A 17,939-nucleotide genomic window follows, 5' to 3' on the forward strand; every position below is an offset into this window, starting at 1 on the left:
AAAAACCCACATTAATAAGCCCTTCCCCTGCCCGCAGAGCTTGCCAAATACAGTAACAGTGCAGATAACATAAGAATTTAGAGCAGGTTAAGAGACTCTGAAAAAAGATACATAAAAGGCCAGATTTCCAAATGCATTTTGCATCCAGGCTCTTTTTTTTTTTTTTTAAATCATGACAGTTTGGATCTTACAAAGCATTTCATATTTGATTTGTGGTCTGCGCCCCAGGGGCGACTAGAGGGGCCTGGGGAAGCACACACATAGGCCGTGGTCTGAAGCTGGCAATGCAGGGATCTGTGGCACCCCTAGAAATTAATTTTTAGGGGGCCCACAAACTAAGACAGTTCAGGAGAGCTATGCTATTCACCGCCCTCTCAGCCCTACCCACTTCTGCTGAACAAACTGTCCCCTCTGCCAGAAACCCACGCTGGCTCCCGGTCACCCACTGCCCGAGGGCGGGTGCGCTGCGAGCTGGTGGAGCCCCCGCCTCAAGGGCCAAAAAGTCTCATTTACTTAGAAAATAAAATTCAGTCCAAGAGCAAGTCCTGGGCAGACATAAATGAGACTTCAGTTGCAAGCGGAAAGTTTTCCACAAGACATTTTCATAGCAACACTGAGACCATTTTGGCACCGAAGGGAAGGCAGAGCACTCACACCAGTCCATGCTCGCAGCTCGCCAGTTGTCCTCCCAGTTTAGCTCAGTGCAGAATGACCCCAGCCTGGACACAGGCAAAGCCCTTTCCACAGCAAGCCAGACGTACAGCCTGCTCCAGTTTTAGGCCCCATGTTTCAGCCAGGAAGCTCCCATAGCAAGGCAGCTTTCCAGAACAGGAGCCTGGAGGAATCAACCCAGAGATGCTTCTCCAGAGCATCACAGCCACAACACACTATGGAGTTTATCTGCAGGAACCCACACTACATAGCTGTACACTACAAAACCCCAGGAAAGCAGCAAGTTTGATGCATGCTGCATTTTTCAGCCCTGCCCACAAAAGCAAACGAAGGCTTTTCTTGCTTCATCAGTGACTCCAGTGATGCCTTCAGCCCCTTGCTCCAACCTATCTCCCCGGGAAGGAAGGCCACGGGTGATGATGCTCTGCCCCATGTCTTCCCTCTGCTCATGACCGTAGAAACAATCTCCCAGTTTCAGCCGGACCAGAGAGAGGCACCAATTAAAGAGATTTCAAAAATAATTAGCTGATGCAAACCAGGGTTGGGGAATCAAGCCCAGATGAAGGGCTCTGGGAGGGATGGCCAGCAGAGCTTGATCTGGCAGCAGCTCTTCCTGGAGAACCAAGGCATGTGCATGTGCTTCCCAGCGCACCCCCTCCCAGGGTCAGAGCTACCAGGGGCTCTCTGGGGCTCTCAGGTCCTGGCTTGTCAGGCCACCAGAAGAAAGGCTGCACAGGAAATTAATAAGCAATCTGTGTATACAACATTGTGCAGGAAGAGAAAACATTTTAAAAAATCATAGGCTGCTATCCACACACAGTTTGACATGACTTTCCAATTTTAAAGGTTAAAAACCTCACACCACATGTTATTGCAAAAAGCAGGAAAGAAAACGTTCCTCAAAGGAGATGAGAACACCAAAAACAAGGAGGTGGGTCAAATCTAAATCTAAACAGATTCACTGCACATCCATCCTAGGGCCACTGTTTATAAGCAGAGAAGGGCAACTTTATACACAAAGATCACACACAAGTGGTTCCTGGCTGTTCCCAGGAAGAAAAGTTGCTTTTCAGCTGAACTTTCCGAGAACTGTTCATGTAAATAAGAGAAACCTCCAAAAACGCACACGGCCGAGTCTGAAGCACCACGTGGAGAAAGGCAAACAAGCGGCACAACAGGAGACAGGGGAAGTCCAGTGCCAAAAAACCCCAAGGTGCAACTTTCCCAAGACCTTTGAAACGCCCCTGAAATTGGGCCACTGTGCACAGCTAAGAGCCAGGGAAGGAAGAGAGAAACTGCTCGTGGAAATCTGCCCTCCAGCACGTGGCACAGCCCCAGGTTTAGCTCCTCTGAAAAAAAGGGGAGCAGAACCCCTTCCAGGCCTCGGAGAAGCAGCAGGCACCAAGCCCAGCTCTGTCCTACCCCAGGCACAGCAGGCAGGACGTCTGCTGGGAGATGCCACCACGGCAGAGCCTGATCTCAGGGTTGCTGCCTCTCATCCAGGGACATTTATTGGGAGCAGCAGGGCCGGGATGGGAGCGCAGCCCCACAGCACCGATGAACCATCACCTACATCTCCCACATCTCAGCTTTATCTCCCCTTAAACAAGCCACCTCTGAACTAAGACCACAGCTGAGCTTGTAAATAAGATTTTCACCTGAAAAATGTGCTTTTAAGCCTTTGCCTACTACTCCCACCAAACGTACTTTTTTAACAGCCTGGGCATCTGTTGCAGAAGCCGCTCAGCTCACACAAGCAGCACACTGTGCTCAACCAGCAAAATGCTACCTACGCCCGAAAACTCATCCCGCAGCTGGAACAGACTCCCAATGTATTCCCCGGGTCCGGAACCAGCAGCCAGCCAGTATTTGTGGAAAAGGCGAGGCTGAGCAACTTAACTTACCCTGGTAGAGGTGCAAAAGAGGGTGGGAGAGAAAGGAGAAAGGATTAAGATAAGGGTATCACAAAATTAAAAATTCCTCCTTCTCCCCCCCGCCCTGTCCAGGACATCCTATCTACCCCATTATCCTCAGCGCAGCTGTGAACACTGGTCTTATCTGCCAGCAGGTTCACACGGGCACCCCTCCTAGCATAGATAAATCTCAACATCTTTTCAACAATTTGCAGGCCAGCTTCTGCGCCACCAGGTTTGTTTGAGCAAAACCCTCCCAGGAGCGCCCGCAGCGTCCCAGATGAAGGATGCGGCTGCGGAGAACAATTGCCCGCAGGGAGGGCAGGAGGGCACAGGAGGCCACTTCAGCCTTTGAAGACCAGACCAGCTTTTTGGTTTCCCTGCCAAGCACATTCCACCGCGCGGGCACATTCCTTCTCGGCACTGCTCTGCACAGGAACATGGCGCCTCTCCTTCCCCACAGCTGAGGGGGTTCTGCCCATCCCACACGTTCGATAGTTGGATGCCCACGCAAGCTGAGCCACCCAGGCCTTTCCTCCACGTTTGCAGAAATCCTTTCCCAGCCCAGAAGGGGACCCAAAGTTTGGATCTGTCCTGCACCAGCAACAGACCCTACACCCATTCAGGAAGGCCTCTCCCCTCCAGCCAACACAGGGTCATGTTTTCTCAGGTATTTTAGAAAAAGCAAGTTTGGGAGACCACAGCCCCAGGTATCTCAGGGACTTTCCACCTGCAGACACAAATTTTGATCCCCTCTCATGCATAGCAGCTGGGCTTGTGCAAAGGGAAAAAACAACAGGCCTGGCTGAAAGCACCTTACTATACCAGGGGACAACTGCTTCAAGGCCTCCACTGGCAGGCACTGAAGGAGCTTATTTTGGTTTTTTTTAAGCACGACCCTGAGCAACCTGGGGGGAGGAGGGAGTGTAAACAGGACCTTTGCCATCCACCTCCCAGGCGGTGCCATCCCAAATCCGCTGCCAGGAAGGTAAACAGCCCCCAGCACACTGCGAGCCCCAGGGAAGGGACGGCTGATGAGAAGGATGGGATGTATTTACCAGGGAGAGAGAGGGGCTGCCACTCTCCTTGTCACTGCTGCTGTGCTGTCCTGACACCCTTCATCAGCACAAAACAGTCTATAAAAAGTTTGCGGCTAAAAAAAGCCCAAAAGGAGCGAGGGGCAGTCTCCACAGCAGGGAGGCATTTGGTGACCCACCGGCAACGTGCAGCAATGTGAGCAGGGCTGAGACACGGCCCTAGCGCGGGGGCTGCCGTCGGTGGCGTTCCTGTGTGGGATGGGGTCTCCAGTGGAGAACCGCGGCCCCACGAGACACAGGCTGTGAGCACAGCTGCTTCCCACCGTGGGGATGAACCTGTCCTGTGGATCCACCACGATAAAAGAGACCGAGAAACACCCAGAGAAGCACCCATGGCAAAGCAGTGAACCACGCTGGTTCAAATCCACGCAGTTGGGCGCAGCCAAAAGGATAAACACAGGGATGGGCAAAGAGCACACGGAGGGGAACCGGAGCCGGCAACTCTCCCGTGAGAGCCCAAGTGCTGACCACAACAAGGTTTGAGGTGCTTTCAGTGCAGCCAGCCATCACATTTCTGCCCACCAGTCAAGATGTTCCTTTTTTAAAAAAAAAACAAGGAAAAAAAAAAGGGCAAAGTTTCCCATCCTTCAGCACCAAAGAGAGAGGCAGGGATGGGGGATATGTAGCCTTCCAGCCTGGACACCCTGGGACAAAAGTCTGAGCTAACACTGAAGCTTCACCTCAGCCCCAGGTACAAAAAAAAACATTTTCAAGACTGCCACAGGCTTATGGACAGCCCTCCTTCTTGCTCTCCTGCTATTTTCAAGCAATGACATTTTTTCCAAAACAAGTGTTTCGCAATCCCTTCCTTTTCCAATAAAAAGTGAAATTCTCTTCATTCTCTGCCGGTCGAGAAGCACAACCACAGGCACAACCACCAGCTCCAAACCCACCCACCCCGCCGACGGCCACGTCAGAGCCCTCTCCCCAGGGTCCCGTGCTGGGCTGGCACCAGGCAGGTCTTGCTGTACCACGAGCCGCTCGCAGAAGATTTGAGAAAGGTTAAAATTTAACTTGAAACTCTTTTACTAAACCACTTGACTTGTCTTCCGACCCTAGCTCCTGTAATTGAGGGATTTCACTTAATCCATTTAACTTCCAAGTGTGCTGCTTCTTCTAAAACTTCTTTCCTCAAAAAGAAATTGCTTAATGTCTCAGAATACTAAAATGTATGTATCACTGAAAACCACAGAGTCAAAGATGACCTATTTCTTATAGCAATATACATATTTCCAGGTTCTAACAAAAGCACAGGAAAAGTAGCTCTACATCAAAATGTAACTGAAGCCAATAAAGAGATTTGCTCTGAAACAAATTAATATGAATCAAATCCCAAGGAAGTGGATTTCACGGCACAATCCTCCTATGTTAACTGCCCAGTAGTCGCCCAAACTGCCAGTCCAAAGGCAACATACAGTAAAATTTACATTCTGTGGTAACTCAGACACACATCTGGCGCAAAGGCCCACTCTTTAAAATAAAAACCCATTGAAAACATTTCTGAAAGAGCTTTGTAGTTTAAAAACAACACCCAGGATCTAAGTGGGACTGAGCAATTCAATCCCAGAAGACAGACGGGCAGTCCCATGGCACATCCCCAGATCCAGCTGGGAGAACACAAAGGGTTAAAACTCACGGTGGCCTCAGCAGGAGCATGAAGGGCCTATTTTAAAAGAAGAATCAGAAATAAGGAATTTTGCCAGTTTTTACCCCTGATAAATCCGCATTCCAGTCTGTCAGCTATCTTGTTATCCCCAGAGCTGCTGAAGTGTCTTTGGCTGTAACTATGCATGACTCCGGCTCTGAGTAATGGAAATAAAGTATGTGCGTTGCGACTGCAGCGTTCCTTTCCCAACCCCAGAAAAAAAAAAAAAAAAGAGAGCGGGAGGAGATCCTAGAGCAGCCCATTGATTTTGTAGAGCGAACTTGGAAAGCTGCTCACACCCTACATCGGCCGCCCACCCCACCAAACCTGCCTGGGGAAGGATGCCTAGAAGTTTTAAAGGAGATGCCAAGTTTTGGCCAAATACAGCAGCTTTTATTGTCTGCAATAACAAACAAATAAATACTCTCCCAGATTCACAAGTCCAGTTTAGCTGGCAATTCATACCCGGCAAACATTTGGAAGCAGTATTGTAAAATTAAACAAAGCTATCATTTACAGGAAACCCTGCCTCGAGTACAAATTACAGAGTTGTTAGGTTTATCTGGCAATGCCTTGCCCCTGAGTGCTATATAATTATTCCTAAATCTTTCAGGAAAGAATGCAAATATTTTAAAGCCGTAATTCATTGACAAGGAGGAAGTCTCCCTTAACCTTTTATGCATATTTTGATACCTAGAAATTAACCCCTACTCGCCACAACTATTTTTCAGTATCCTACTGAGCTGGCTGGCGAGTGGGATGGTCCCCGGTTTCGGCAAGGCTGGCTGGGAGCACTGGGCTCGCCCGGCATCCTCGCCCACTTGCAGACAGTGTTCTCAAAGCGGCTTCCGGGCTGGTTTGGAGGTGCCCTGTGCCAGCCAGCCTGTTCCCTGCGCAGGAGCCTTCCCGGTAAGGGAGGTTTCAGGCTGCTGAAAAGGCTGGCTGTTCTCACGGGCGTTACGGCAAAAACGTGGTATAAAGGAGCCTTTAATAGAGCAGAGGGCCGAGTTCTGTGGAGTTTTCCTAGCTGGGCGCCTGCCACCAGGATCTCCGCGTCCCTTTGGCAGGCTGGATGCAATGGGGCAGAAACAGCCCTGAGCCCCGTCCCTTTGAGCCTCCTCTACCCACCAAGCCACAGCTCTCCAACCATCCCCAATTAACTGATGTTAATTACTGGAAGCCACGTGGCAGAGAGCAGTGCCACTTTCCCCAGCCTAAAAAAAAAATAAAAAAACAAACTACAGTGCTGTGCCTGCAGGGTACTCAGCTCTGACGGCACTCAACTCTGCTGTCAGGGCTGCTCTGAAACCATAACACATCCACTATTAAGCTCAAGAGGAAAAAAAAAAATAACCACAAAAAAAAACCAAAAACAAAAACAAAACACAACAACAAAACACCATCCAACATTACCTTTCCAAAAGGTAGCACTCACGATATTGTATTCTCCTCTCAGTGACATTATTTATTTAATAGGAGCTCAGCGGTGGGTGTTATCCCTGCTGTGCAGAGCGGGATGCTGCGGGAGGCAGATGCTGGCACCCTGTCATAAGCAACCCCAGCACTCACAGTTCCTCAGACACGGCGAGTAAACCAGTACTCTACCAAGGTTAGGCTGCAGCAGTTAACCCAGTAGCTCCATACACCCAAACAATATCCGTGATGCACATCGACCATCGCAGATTAGCACTTCTGATACGGTGGATCTTGGAGGCGAAAGGACCTGGCTTTTTCCTCCCACTGGAAGCAGAGTAGTGGATTCCCTTCCTTGCCAATAGCTAAAACCAAGGGTTTTTAGTATGAAGGTGAGCACTGCACAGAGAAGTCACCCAAAAATGGATTTAAACCCAGCTCCACTAAGATGCTACGATGCTCCAAACCACTACGATGCTCCAAATCGCTACCTGGGTCTTTCAGAAGTTGTCCCAGCGATACAAGTCCCCTCTACCTCCTTTCCTTTGCAGTGACAAGTCGGGAGCTTTCCTCCACACCTGGAGCCGGGGAAGGGAGGCCAGGACAGGCTTAAACCCTCGCACCACCTCCTTGCCCCAACACAAGCCTGATGCCACGGTCCGGGAGGCAGAAGGTGTAAAACCAAACCAGCAAGTGACTGCACTAGAAGAAAGCAATCTCATTATGAGAGCTAATGAAAGCAAACCACAGTTATTATGTAAACAGCGCTGAATCATTAGCAGACGCTATCAGAACCATTTTTCCCCCACTGAGGGGAAAAAAAAAAAAAAAAAAAAAAAAAGCATATGGTCCTATGGCATCCTCAGCTCAATCTCTGAATCGAGCCAAAACTCAGGAGGAAGCCTGTTTGTTTTCCTCCAGTCCAAACCAAACCAGTGGCACCGCTCTGATCTCTGATCCGCGCACCGGGTTTCTGCCAGCCGCCCGCTCCTGGTGCCTCTGCCCTGGCAGGGTGGCATTGCTGCCGGTGTCTCACCGCCTCATCCCACTGGGCACCCCATGCTTCCCCAAAACTGCCGGCCACTGTGCTCTAGAAACCCAAAGGTGGGGAGGGAAAAAAAGAAAAAAAAAAAAAAAATCCACCCTGCACTACTCAGAGCAAAGGTGAAGCCCGCTCAGGTGCCCGTGCATACCTGGCAAGGGAATTATTTTCCATCAGGTTTATAATTGCACTGGTTTCTTTGATCACCTAAATGCCCTGTCCTCCCACGGGAAGGGCCCAAGGAAAGCCAGGGAGGCTGCAGGAGGTTATTCTCCTCCCTTACTGCTATCATGCAAAGTCTCCCCCCATCACAAATTTCTTCCCAATAGCACCCACCAGAGCCGGGTGAAGCTGCTTGCTCTTTAACCTTCCAGGGGTCAAAGTTACCTTTAAAACCAGCAAGCAAGCCAGCTCCCTTGTAAAGAGGACACTGCCAGCCAGTTGGCTATGAAGACACTCCAACGAGATCCTCATGTTTGTAGAGCCAAAAACCTGCATTTCAGCCCAGGAAAAATCCTGGCTCTATCTTTGTATTCCAAGAATGCTGAATCAAAACAGGCTCCACTCTTTAAAAAAAGAGAAGAGTACAAAGAAGCAAAAAGTTTGTATTAAAACCCATGTAATCTTTTTAAAACACCATTATTAGAACCTGTAGCACCAGCCAAGAGTGATTTATCACCCCCTGTCATCGCAGCGTGCAAGACAGAGCTTTTTATACCAAACCGTCAATGCTACCAAGCTAAAGCTCCAGCTCATAATTTCTTAAAGCTGGCCCTCCGCTGCCAGCAAATCCCCTAAAAACCCAGTGCTCCTCCATCAGAGCCACTGTTTGGGGACCGGCTGCACGGGGCGATGCGACCCAGCGCCAAGCATCCAGCACAGGCTCTGCACAGTGCTTCGAAGTGGGAGGATGTCATAAGGCAACACAGGTAAACAATGTGCCAAGGGTTATTTTGGCGTCTTTCAAAGGGAAGTCAACGGGCCGTACAGGCTTTAACTACATTTTCCAACGCGAGCGTGTCCCTTCAAGGGATGTACCATGAGGTGTCCAGTTTTCACGGGGTGAGAGGTTAGAGCTCTCTGAAAACCAGACACCCTGACATTTGGGGTTTTCCTGTGAAGTTGTTACCCTAACACACCCCAAATCACCAGTAATTTCTAGAATAGCACTACAAACCACAAGAGGTTAAACCGACTGCACATTACTTAAACTAACCTAAGTGTGACCCCTGGAAAGGAACAGCTATTGGATGTTGTGGTTCTGTAGAAACTCAATTACCAGAGCCAATTTCCTATGAGCATTTTAAAAAAAGAAGGGGAAAAAAAGAAAAAAAAAAAAAGCAGCAACAATGCTGACAATGTGTAAGGGCCACATATTTTCACCTCCCAAAATCTGCAGCCTCGCCTGTAGAACAGTTCCTATTCCCACAAAAATGTTGAAACATATTTTAAACATTTCATCACTGTTTTCTCCCATCTGAATTTGCTTAAAATCCAGACAATTCTCAACTTCTAAATTGGAAACATTAAGAGAAATATTCCTTTGAAATCCTTCGCTGAGGGCAGCTCCTCTCCGCTGACCACATACCTTTCCCACACGAAAACCAGCCGGGAAAGGAGTCCCTCACAGAGAACTCCCATACATCCAAGTCCATCAGCCACCGATTGCATAAATCACAGAAAATCTGAGTAGAAAGACTGGACACGAACAGATTTTTTTTTCTTTTTCTTAAAAGATGAATTAAAAAAAAAGTATTTCTAAAAGTGCTTTTTTGGGGGGAGGAGAACTCGAGCAATACTTTACATTGGGCAAGAGGCACTACAATCCTAATTTCACATTAAAATCAACATTGGTCAGCCCTTAACGAAGAACAAGCCCACCCTCACACACACCTTAAGCATAGTCTCCACCCTTTCAAGCACTGCGCTTTGCCAGCGAGGTGAGGCACCGCTGCCCTTGGGTACCACCACCCTTCCCCTTCCCCATCCCATCTCGCCCCTCTCCCAGGCCCTACGGGAACACAAGATGTGCCAGACCACAGGGCATGAACTGGAGGGGAAGCAGGGCAGAGATGCCTGCACCAGCCAGAGCCATGTGCAAACAGAAAACATCATCCTAAGAAAACCAGGATAGCCACAGCATCGCGGGGGCAAAGCCTGATGACAGCCCACATGGCTGCCACCAGCCCCATGCACGTAAAACTCTCCAACACCTTCTCATCAGCTTCTCTCTTCCCAACGCACTGCTTTTATCCAAGCGTCTTTCCTGGACCAGAAAGACATAAATAAGAAGAAAATCCTCCAGAACAAATACGATGCTTCAGCTGCAGCCTCTGCAGGGCTGCACGCATGCTGCATTGGCAAAAACAGACGGCCCAAAAGCTCTTCTAGAAAGGCAAAATAGTTTAATGAAACACTAAAGAAAGTCTTTAACAAACCAGGAAGCAGCTAAGAGGGGCTACAACAAAGTCATTCTCTTTTATTAAGCCGCTTGGAAATGAAGAAAAGTAACACAAGCAGCAGCTTTCTTCCAGAGATGCATGAATCCCACCAAACAGCACAAACTGCCCCTTCCAGGGCACCAGAGAGGTTTGCTACGGGGCATCTTGGAGCACACAAGGCAATTTAGGGAGCAAAGGGGGAAATTCAAGAGTTTTCCCCAGCCCTCCCATTGCTAAGCAATGGGAGAAGGAAGTTATCTTCATAATCTCAAAAGAAAGAGAAAGCAGGAGGAATGTGAGGAATGCGAGGAGGTTATTGCCCCAGAGACCGGAGCTGGCAGCTCGCTCTCAGCCCCCGGCCGTCGGGGAGGAGACGCACACCCTGACCTTTTTGGCTAACAAGAATTTCCTTGCCCCCCTCTCCAGAAAAAAAAAAAAAAAAAAAAAAAAAAAAAAAAAAAAAAGAAAAGGCAGAACAAAAGCAAGTAATCAGTTTGAGTGGGTCGCTCCTCTTCTGGGAGAAGGCGAAGGATTTGGAGCAGATGGGATAATCCCGATGCTCCATCCCATGGTTTAAGGAGGAGAGCAAGAGATACAAAAGACTGAGCCCTCGCAACTCGACACACACATGCACATCCATAGAAGTCCCGTGGTCAGCTCCTCTCTGCTTATCAGGGGAGCAGCTACGGGTGGAGGGGATGGGAAGCGAGAACCACGTGTCCGACACCTCTCAAGAAGCGCTGGCAGCCCTTCTCCATCCACGCAGGCTCTGGGGCACTGGCAGCGTTGGCAACTCATTGCACATAACCAGGACAGCGGGGTCCACACGAGCCGCCAGCCAACACCACAGAGCAGGCTAAGACCACGAACATCACCACCGCGAATAACCCAGGACCCCTCCAGCCTCCTGACTGTGTCTGTCACAATCCCACTGGGCAGACGCTACCTGCGCCTCCAAGACACTGGTCCAGGACCTTCTCCAGAGCCATCTCACACCTTCTGCTCCCACACCGCTGCGATGCTTTGGCCTGAACTCCCTCAGCTCCACAGGTATCAAGGACAAACGCCACAGCAGAGGGGAGAGGCAGAGACCCGAGGCCAACCCAGCGCCACGCCGGCCTTGCTCTGGTGTCGTTTCAGCGAGAATAAAAAGTCTGTTGACATACGAAAGCCACAGAAAATCTCCCTGAAACTACAAAACGGTCCTGAAAACATTGTGCAGCTCCAGCCTCCTGCACAATGTACACACTTCTATTCAGCCTCTTAAAAAACAGCTACACGTCTAAGGAAACATCTGATAATTAAGGCAATTTTAACAATAGATAATAATTTGACTATGAATTGTATGGAATGTAATGACTGCTTATTCTGGCAGAAAAAACAGAACTTTCTATGAAGTGTCTGCCAAGGAAAATGATACTCCCACTCAGCCCGGACCACTGCAAGCAGTTGCTGCTAACCACATGCTTCACGCTGCCGGCTGCTAGGACACGGCGTGCTGCTGCTGTCGAACAAAACCCCGTGCTGCAGACGTACGGAGAGAAAGCAGAGTCCCAGGCGAGCGGCGGCTGGAGCCGTGAGTCAGCCGGGGGCCACCACCGGCTCTCACCAACGCTCACCGAGCCAGCCGGCTGCCAGTGCCGGGACACTCGCTGGTGGCCTGCGGGCAACTTGCACGCTGCCAGCTCCCGCCTCCCGCTGTTTCCAGTTGCTAAATGACATTAGAAGCAGCTAAAAATACTTCAAGCGATGCTCTCGTTTGCTTTTCCATGCCAGCACTTGGCGTTCGCCGCGAGGACGTTCTCCAACGGTCACTTCTCCACCCACGGGTGGTCAGGCAACTGCTCTGTTAATGCACACCGGGCGGGAGAAACCACCCTGCCCGCCAACAACCACTGCCTTCACTGGACAAGAGTCACTGCCAACAGCTACAGCCGCTGGCCAGGTAGCTCCATGCCTTCAAATGGACGGTGACAAGGACCAGGGATAATCTGGAACTTCTCACACCCCAAGGACCACAGCAGCCGTCTTGTGCAAGCTGACTGCAACAGGCTCAGCGGTGCCAGACAGCACGAGTAACAGCCCTGGACGAGGGCCAGGAACCGTTTCTCAGCTGGAAGAGGCCACATGGAAAAGAAGGAGGTGAAAACTAAAAAAAAAAAAAAAAAAAAAAAAAAAAAAAAAAAAAAAATTAAAAAAAGCATTTGCTGGGCTTTATATGTAAAACAGCAGCACCGACAAAGCAGCCTTCCCCCTTGACCAAGGCGGCCTGCCTGGGTGATACGTGGGCACCCAGCTGACAACCACAAACACCAGCAGCAGGACATCGGGGCGTCCCTGACAAAAGTCACTTTGGGTAAAGTCCCATCAGGCCAAAAATCGGGGCCTGAGTGACTTCCTCTGTCACAGTGAAAGAACTGCTCTCCATCGCTGCCAACAAATAAATGCAGCTACTCCATTAATTTGGTTTAATTAGAGACAAAGATGACATTGAGCATCTTCACCAAAACTGAACACAGAGTACCACTTGCACCCAGTTCCCTGCAAAGGCGGGCTCCAGGCTCGCTCCATGCTCCCCAACAGAGCCACTTCCACTCCAGCTTGGCACCAGAAAATCAGGACGGTGGTGCCAGCGAGAGAAGACAGTACCTTTCTGCAGGAAATTCACAGGTTAACTGATAATGCTTTCCACCAACAGGCAAGATTACCCCCCTCCTCTTTTCAATCCAGGAAAAGAAACATGTATTTCTTCCAATTAGCAGGAAAAGGGAAGGAATTTCCATCTGTTTAACACCTGAGGGCAAGAAGGAGCCTCTTGAAAGGAACACTGGCTTTTTTTTTTTGTTTTGAAATCACAGCCACCTACTGTGGGTCTCCGGATGCCACCACACCAGCTCACTTTGCATTCCGTCCTGCAGCCACACCAGACCAACCCGGATGGTCGCTCCCAGGGAGTTTTGCTCCATCATCCAGTGACACGTGGGCTCAATGAGGACGGATACTTTCCAGGTAGCATTCAAACAAAGTGAGCAGCTACAGGCTGTAGGACTGAGACCTTCCCGAGATGTGCCCTTTCCTCACAAAGCTTTTAAAGTAATCTTAAAACCAGTTACAGGCTGGTGCTCTCCCCATACCACCTACTACCCATAGGTGACCAAGAGTCGAGTTTCTCAAACCAGCCATCTACATCAGCTCTGCGCAAGCACCGATCTCTCCAGCAGCAGCAGCAAGTTTACATCTTACCACTGCCACATGCTTTGCAAAACACACATCACAGGGCTATAGGCGCAGAGGCTACAGAAGATCACTCGGACACAAGGCAGTGCCAAAGGACCGTGACTGACGAAACGCTTCCATGCGGATTTACAGCAGCAGTCTGCCTTTACACCTCTAACACCCAGCTAACATAAAAGGAAACAATTTCTATACGTTCCACACTACAAATAACACATTATACATCTCTTATCGAGCAAGCAGTGAGTTGACCAGCTGCGCATTTCTTTCAGAAACGTTTATGTACTTCAGCAAGATATAACCTGCCATTTATGCGCATTCTAATTACAATCTAAACAGATATTAAATTGAACTCCTAGGTAATTACGGACAAGCAACAGCCATTTAATGTGACTGAAATAGCAATGATAGACATAAAGAGATTGTTGGAATATGCCCTTTCTTGAAAGAAAAAGAAGTTGCACATACCTACTCCTCCAGGAGAAGATAAATGTGGCAGAAAGGTTTAGTCGCTGCTAAACCCCGAACGACTCCCCTGCCCACCCAGTTTCACTTGTCACGCAGCCGGATGCAGGGGCACATCTGCCCACACGGCTCAGCCACTTCACTTCGACAATTCAAGGCCAACGTTTTGTAGGATCAGTAATCTCTGCTTTGACAGTAAAGACGTCACCACACCAACAGAAACTAGTTTTCCACAGCTTTCACAATACCTTTTTGGAAAGGTGTTTCTGTCTGTGCACTGTGAGCTAAAGCAATTCTGTGAGAATGGGAGAACAGAACACAACCCACCAGACCTGTACAAAAATCTAAAGAACTTTGATGGACTTCAGACTTGAGTTCACGCCAGTAACAACCGCATTTCTGTATGTTATCCCAACACCATCTCAGCCCATTGAACCCTCTCCTACCTGTTCACCATGGCTTGGCAAGTAGAGAGGTGCTACCAAGCAGCAATCACCAGTTTCCACCATCACCCCAATGGGATACTCGTCCAGTCCAAACACACAGCTGTTTCCCACACACATTTATCTCGTTCCCACCGATTAGCCAGGCTCCCAGGCAACTGCCCTTCCAATTCACTCACCCACCTGAAAGAAAGCACATCGCTATCACCTGAAACACCAACTGAAATCAGAGGTTTGACAAGTGACTCATTTTTCGAGACGCAATACACACCGTGGACCTTTCACCCGTGTGTCAAACCACAGCCTCCAGCGTTATCACGGGCAGCATTTCCCACCCAGCCCACAGCATCCCCAGTTCCCTGCGCTGACCCCGCAAAGGCAACGGCAGGTGAAGCACTACATGCTTGGTAAGTTAAAAACCAGCAGTGGGATGAGCAGTTACCATCGGCATACGCCAGCTGAGGGGCAAGCAAGGGGATCCTCTGAAGACGACACGTGCCAAAAACATGTGCATTTTCAGGGGGAACGTGAAACTGCAGCAGGTGTAGCACCCCACTCGAGGTTTCATTCTGAGTGCAGTCGCACTTCAGGTACACCACACTTGAAAGCCATACGCAGCACGCCTCCTTTAAAGACTTCCACCATCCTCTCCGAAACAGCCCGCAGAGTGGGATGACATTTAAAACATAACTTTGCAAGACCTGTTGCTTTCCAAGGGAGGCCAGACACAGACTCCCCGCACCCCTGGAACAGCAACATAACCCAGCCGATATTCTCAGCATGTCATTGCTGAAAGCCCTTCTTTTCTCCAACAACCTTACCTTGCCCATCATGTTTCTCTGACCACTTATTTCAAAAGCACAGGGTCAAAGCGACAACAGCTTTAGAGCCTCAAATGGAAATCCTGTCAGCATGACCTGCTCCCGACATCCTCCAAAGCTCACCAAGTCATCTTAAACAACAACATATAAAAGAAGGACTAGGTCAAACCTTCCTGGTACAGCGCATACAAGGAAGCCCGCTCATGTCCTGATCCTGCACCGATGAGAGCTGGACTCAAATCAAATCCAAGCCTATTTAGTAGAGACCGTTTTAGGAAGCAGGGAGGGTTAAAGGGAGAGAGTATTTTAACCGCAACCAGTCAGACGTTTCTCATTAAAATACTTCTTGGAGAAGTAAACGGACCCACAATTTTATTCAAACAGATGGAGGCTAAACGCGTATCGTTACTCCTGACAATATAAAAGCGCAACCGACTGAAGTCATTTTAGTTTTGTCAGTGAAAAGGATAATGTATGCATATCTGGAGGGCACGCCAATGGTAAAGATTACCCCCAGCTTCTATCTGAGCCGTCTAAAGGTATTTACTTGGGGTCTGCCTGTGTTGTGACAGTGTCCTAGACAGAAATGAATGCCTCTAACACTCCACATTTTTGAGCCATTCAGTCATGCATTTTTGTTATTGTTGAAAGTAGTGCAAAATCGCAGCGCATGAGCTGGAGTCCTTGGTGGTCTCCGAGGATTCCAGCTAAAAAGGCACTTCCTTTGTTCCGCGGAGAATGCGGTCCAGTAGGTCATTCAGGAGGGGAAATAAAAGCCGCGGCCCTGGGAGGGAGATGAAGGATGAAACAAAAAGAATAAAATGTTTTGGGTGTGAGCACATTAGCTACCATTTCCTACTGCTGCCGGCTGCCAGCGCTCCTGTCCCCTGGATGCGCGAATACCTCGGGACGAAGGTGGGGGAAAGGAAAAGAGAGGGGAAGAAAAAAGCCACCGTTCCTCGGTCCCTCCGCCAGCAGGCCGCCGGGCCAGCGGCACCCGGGGCGGGACGGGGGAGCGGCAGCGCCCGCCCCGCCGCCGCGCCAACCGCCCGGGCCGAGCGCCGGGGAGCGAGGCCGGCAGCGGGGGGAGCTGAGCCCCGGCGGGATACGCGCCCAGCTCCGGGGGAGCCCAGCTCCGGGGGCAGCCGGGCCGGGGGGTGAGGGGAGGGAGCCGGGGCCGAGCGCGCACAAAGGCGGCGGCGACGATCGCGACTCACCGCTGATCTCGTGGCTGGGCGCTTCGCTCTGGCTGAAGCCCTTGGCGGCGTAGAGCCGCCGCACTTCGGAGCAACTTTTGGCGCGGGGCTCGGCGGCCAGCAGCAGCAGCGGCAGGCTGAGGGCGGCTAAAGTGCAGCAGAGGAAGGGCGGCAGGCAGCCGCGCCGCCGGGGCATGGTGCGGGCGGGCAGGGGCCGGGCGAGAGCGCCCCGAGGCCGGAGCCGGCCCCTCCGCCGAGCCTGCCCTGCACCCCGCTCCGCTGCCGCTCGGCTCGGCTGGCCCGGCGTGCGGCGGCGCTCTGCAAAGTTGGCCGGGCAGGAAGCACATGGGGTGGTGAGGGGGGAGGAGGAGGAGAAGGAGGGAGGCGGAGGGAGGCGGGGAGGGCGGCAGCCAAGCAGGATCGCGCGGGGCTGGGACAAGCCTCTGCAGCCCCCGGGAAAATCAGGAGCTGGGATCCACCCGCCCAGCAAGGCGGAGCGGAGCCCGCGGCTGCCCACCCCGGCTCTGCCCGCCGCCGGCTCTCCTCGCCGCCGGCTCTCCTCGCCGCCGGCTCACCGCCAGCCGGGGGACTTGGAGCCCTTCGCCTCCCGGCGGAGCTGGCCCCAGCCCGGAGCCGGGGCTGAGCGTCCCCCGGCCGTGGGGAGCTCCCACCTGGCATCGCTCTGGCGCTCGCTTACAGCCCAGAAGGCCAACTGCATCCTGGGCTGCATCACAAGCAGCGTGGCCAGCAGGTCGAGGGAGGGGATCTGCCCCTCTGCTCTGCTCTGGTGAGACCCCAGCTCTGGAGCCCCCACTATAAGAAAGACATGGACCAGTTGGAGAGGGTCCAGAGGAGGCCATGAAGATGATCAGAGGGCTGGAGCACCTTTCCTATGAGGACAGGCTGAGAGAGCTGGGGCTGTTCAGAAGAGAAGGCTCCCGGGAAACCTTATAGCAGCCTTCCAGTACGTAAAGGGAGCCTACAGGAAAGACTGGGAGAAACTCTTCAGAAGGGCCTGTTGTGATAGGACGAGGGGTAATGGTTTTAAGATAGGGGGAGGTAGATTCAGACTGGATATAAGCAAGACATTTTTTACACTGAGAGTGGTAGAACACTGACACAGGTTGCCTGGAGAGGTGGTGGGTGCCCCATCCCTGGAAACATTCAAGGCCAGGTTGGACGGGGCTCTGAGCAACCTGATCTGGTTGGAGATGTCCCTGCTTCTTGCAGGGGGGTTGGACTTGATGGCCTTTGAAGGTCCCTTCCAAATCATTCCAACCCAAACCATTCTGTGATTCTATGATCTGCACTCCCATCCATCTCTAGCTCCAAAGTACCCAGCAAGGGAAGGAGGAATTCCCTGGTTGAGTTTGGGAAGGGCTGGGCTGGCTGCACTTCCTTGACTGGAGCTGTAGATGGTTCAGCTCTGCTGCAGTTTTAATAGGCTCACTAAGCTGCTGAATTTTGACATCGCTGTGATGGGTTCGATCTACGTGCATGAAAGACTCGTCAAAAGTGACTATTTTTTCACCCATCTTCTCTTTCCAAGAGTTTGGC

The 17,939-nt window shown here is 50.9% G+C and overlaps 1 protein-coding gene across 1 annotated transcript in view; it reads right to left on the reverse strand.

The window, feature by feature from the left end:
- GPC4 (glypican 4) overlaps window positions 1-16,637 on the reverse strand; it is a 68,675-nt gene extending 52,038 nt beyond the window's left edge. Inside the window, exon 1 of the mRNA XM_086756527.1 lies at window positions 16,404-16,637. Within this exon, the coding sequence (XP_086612653.1) occupies window positions 16,404-16,578 (175 nt within the window). The 5' untranslated portion in view covers window positions 16,579-16,637. The remainder of the gene's footprint in view (window positions 1-16,403) is intronic.
- Between the last annotated feature and the right edge of the window lie 1,302 nt (window positions 16,638-17,939).

The sequence above is a fragment of the Chlamydotis macqueenii genome, chromosome 11, assembly GCF_036417535.1.
Source record: "Chlamydotis macqueenii isolate bChlMac1 chromosome 11, bChlMac1.mat, whole genome shotgun sequence".
In the NCBI taxonomy this organism is placed as follows: Eukaryota; Metazoa; Chordata; class Aves; order Otidiformes; family Otididae; genus Chlamydotis; species Chlamydotis macqueenii.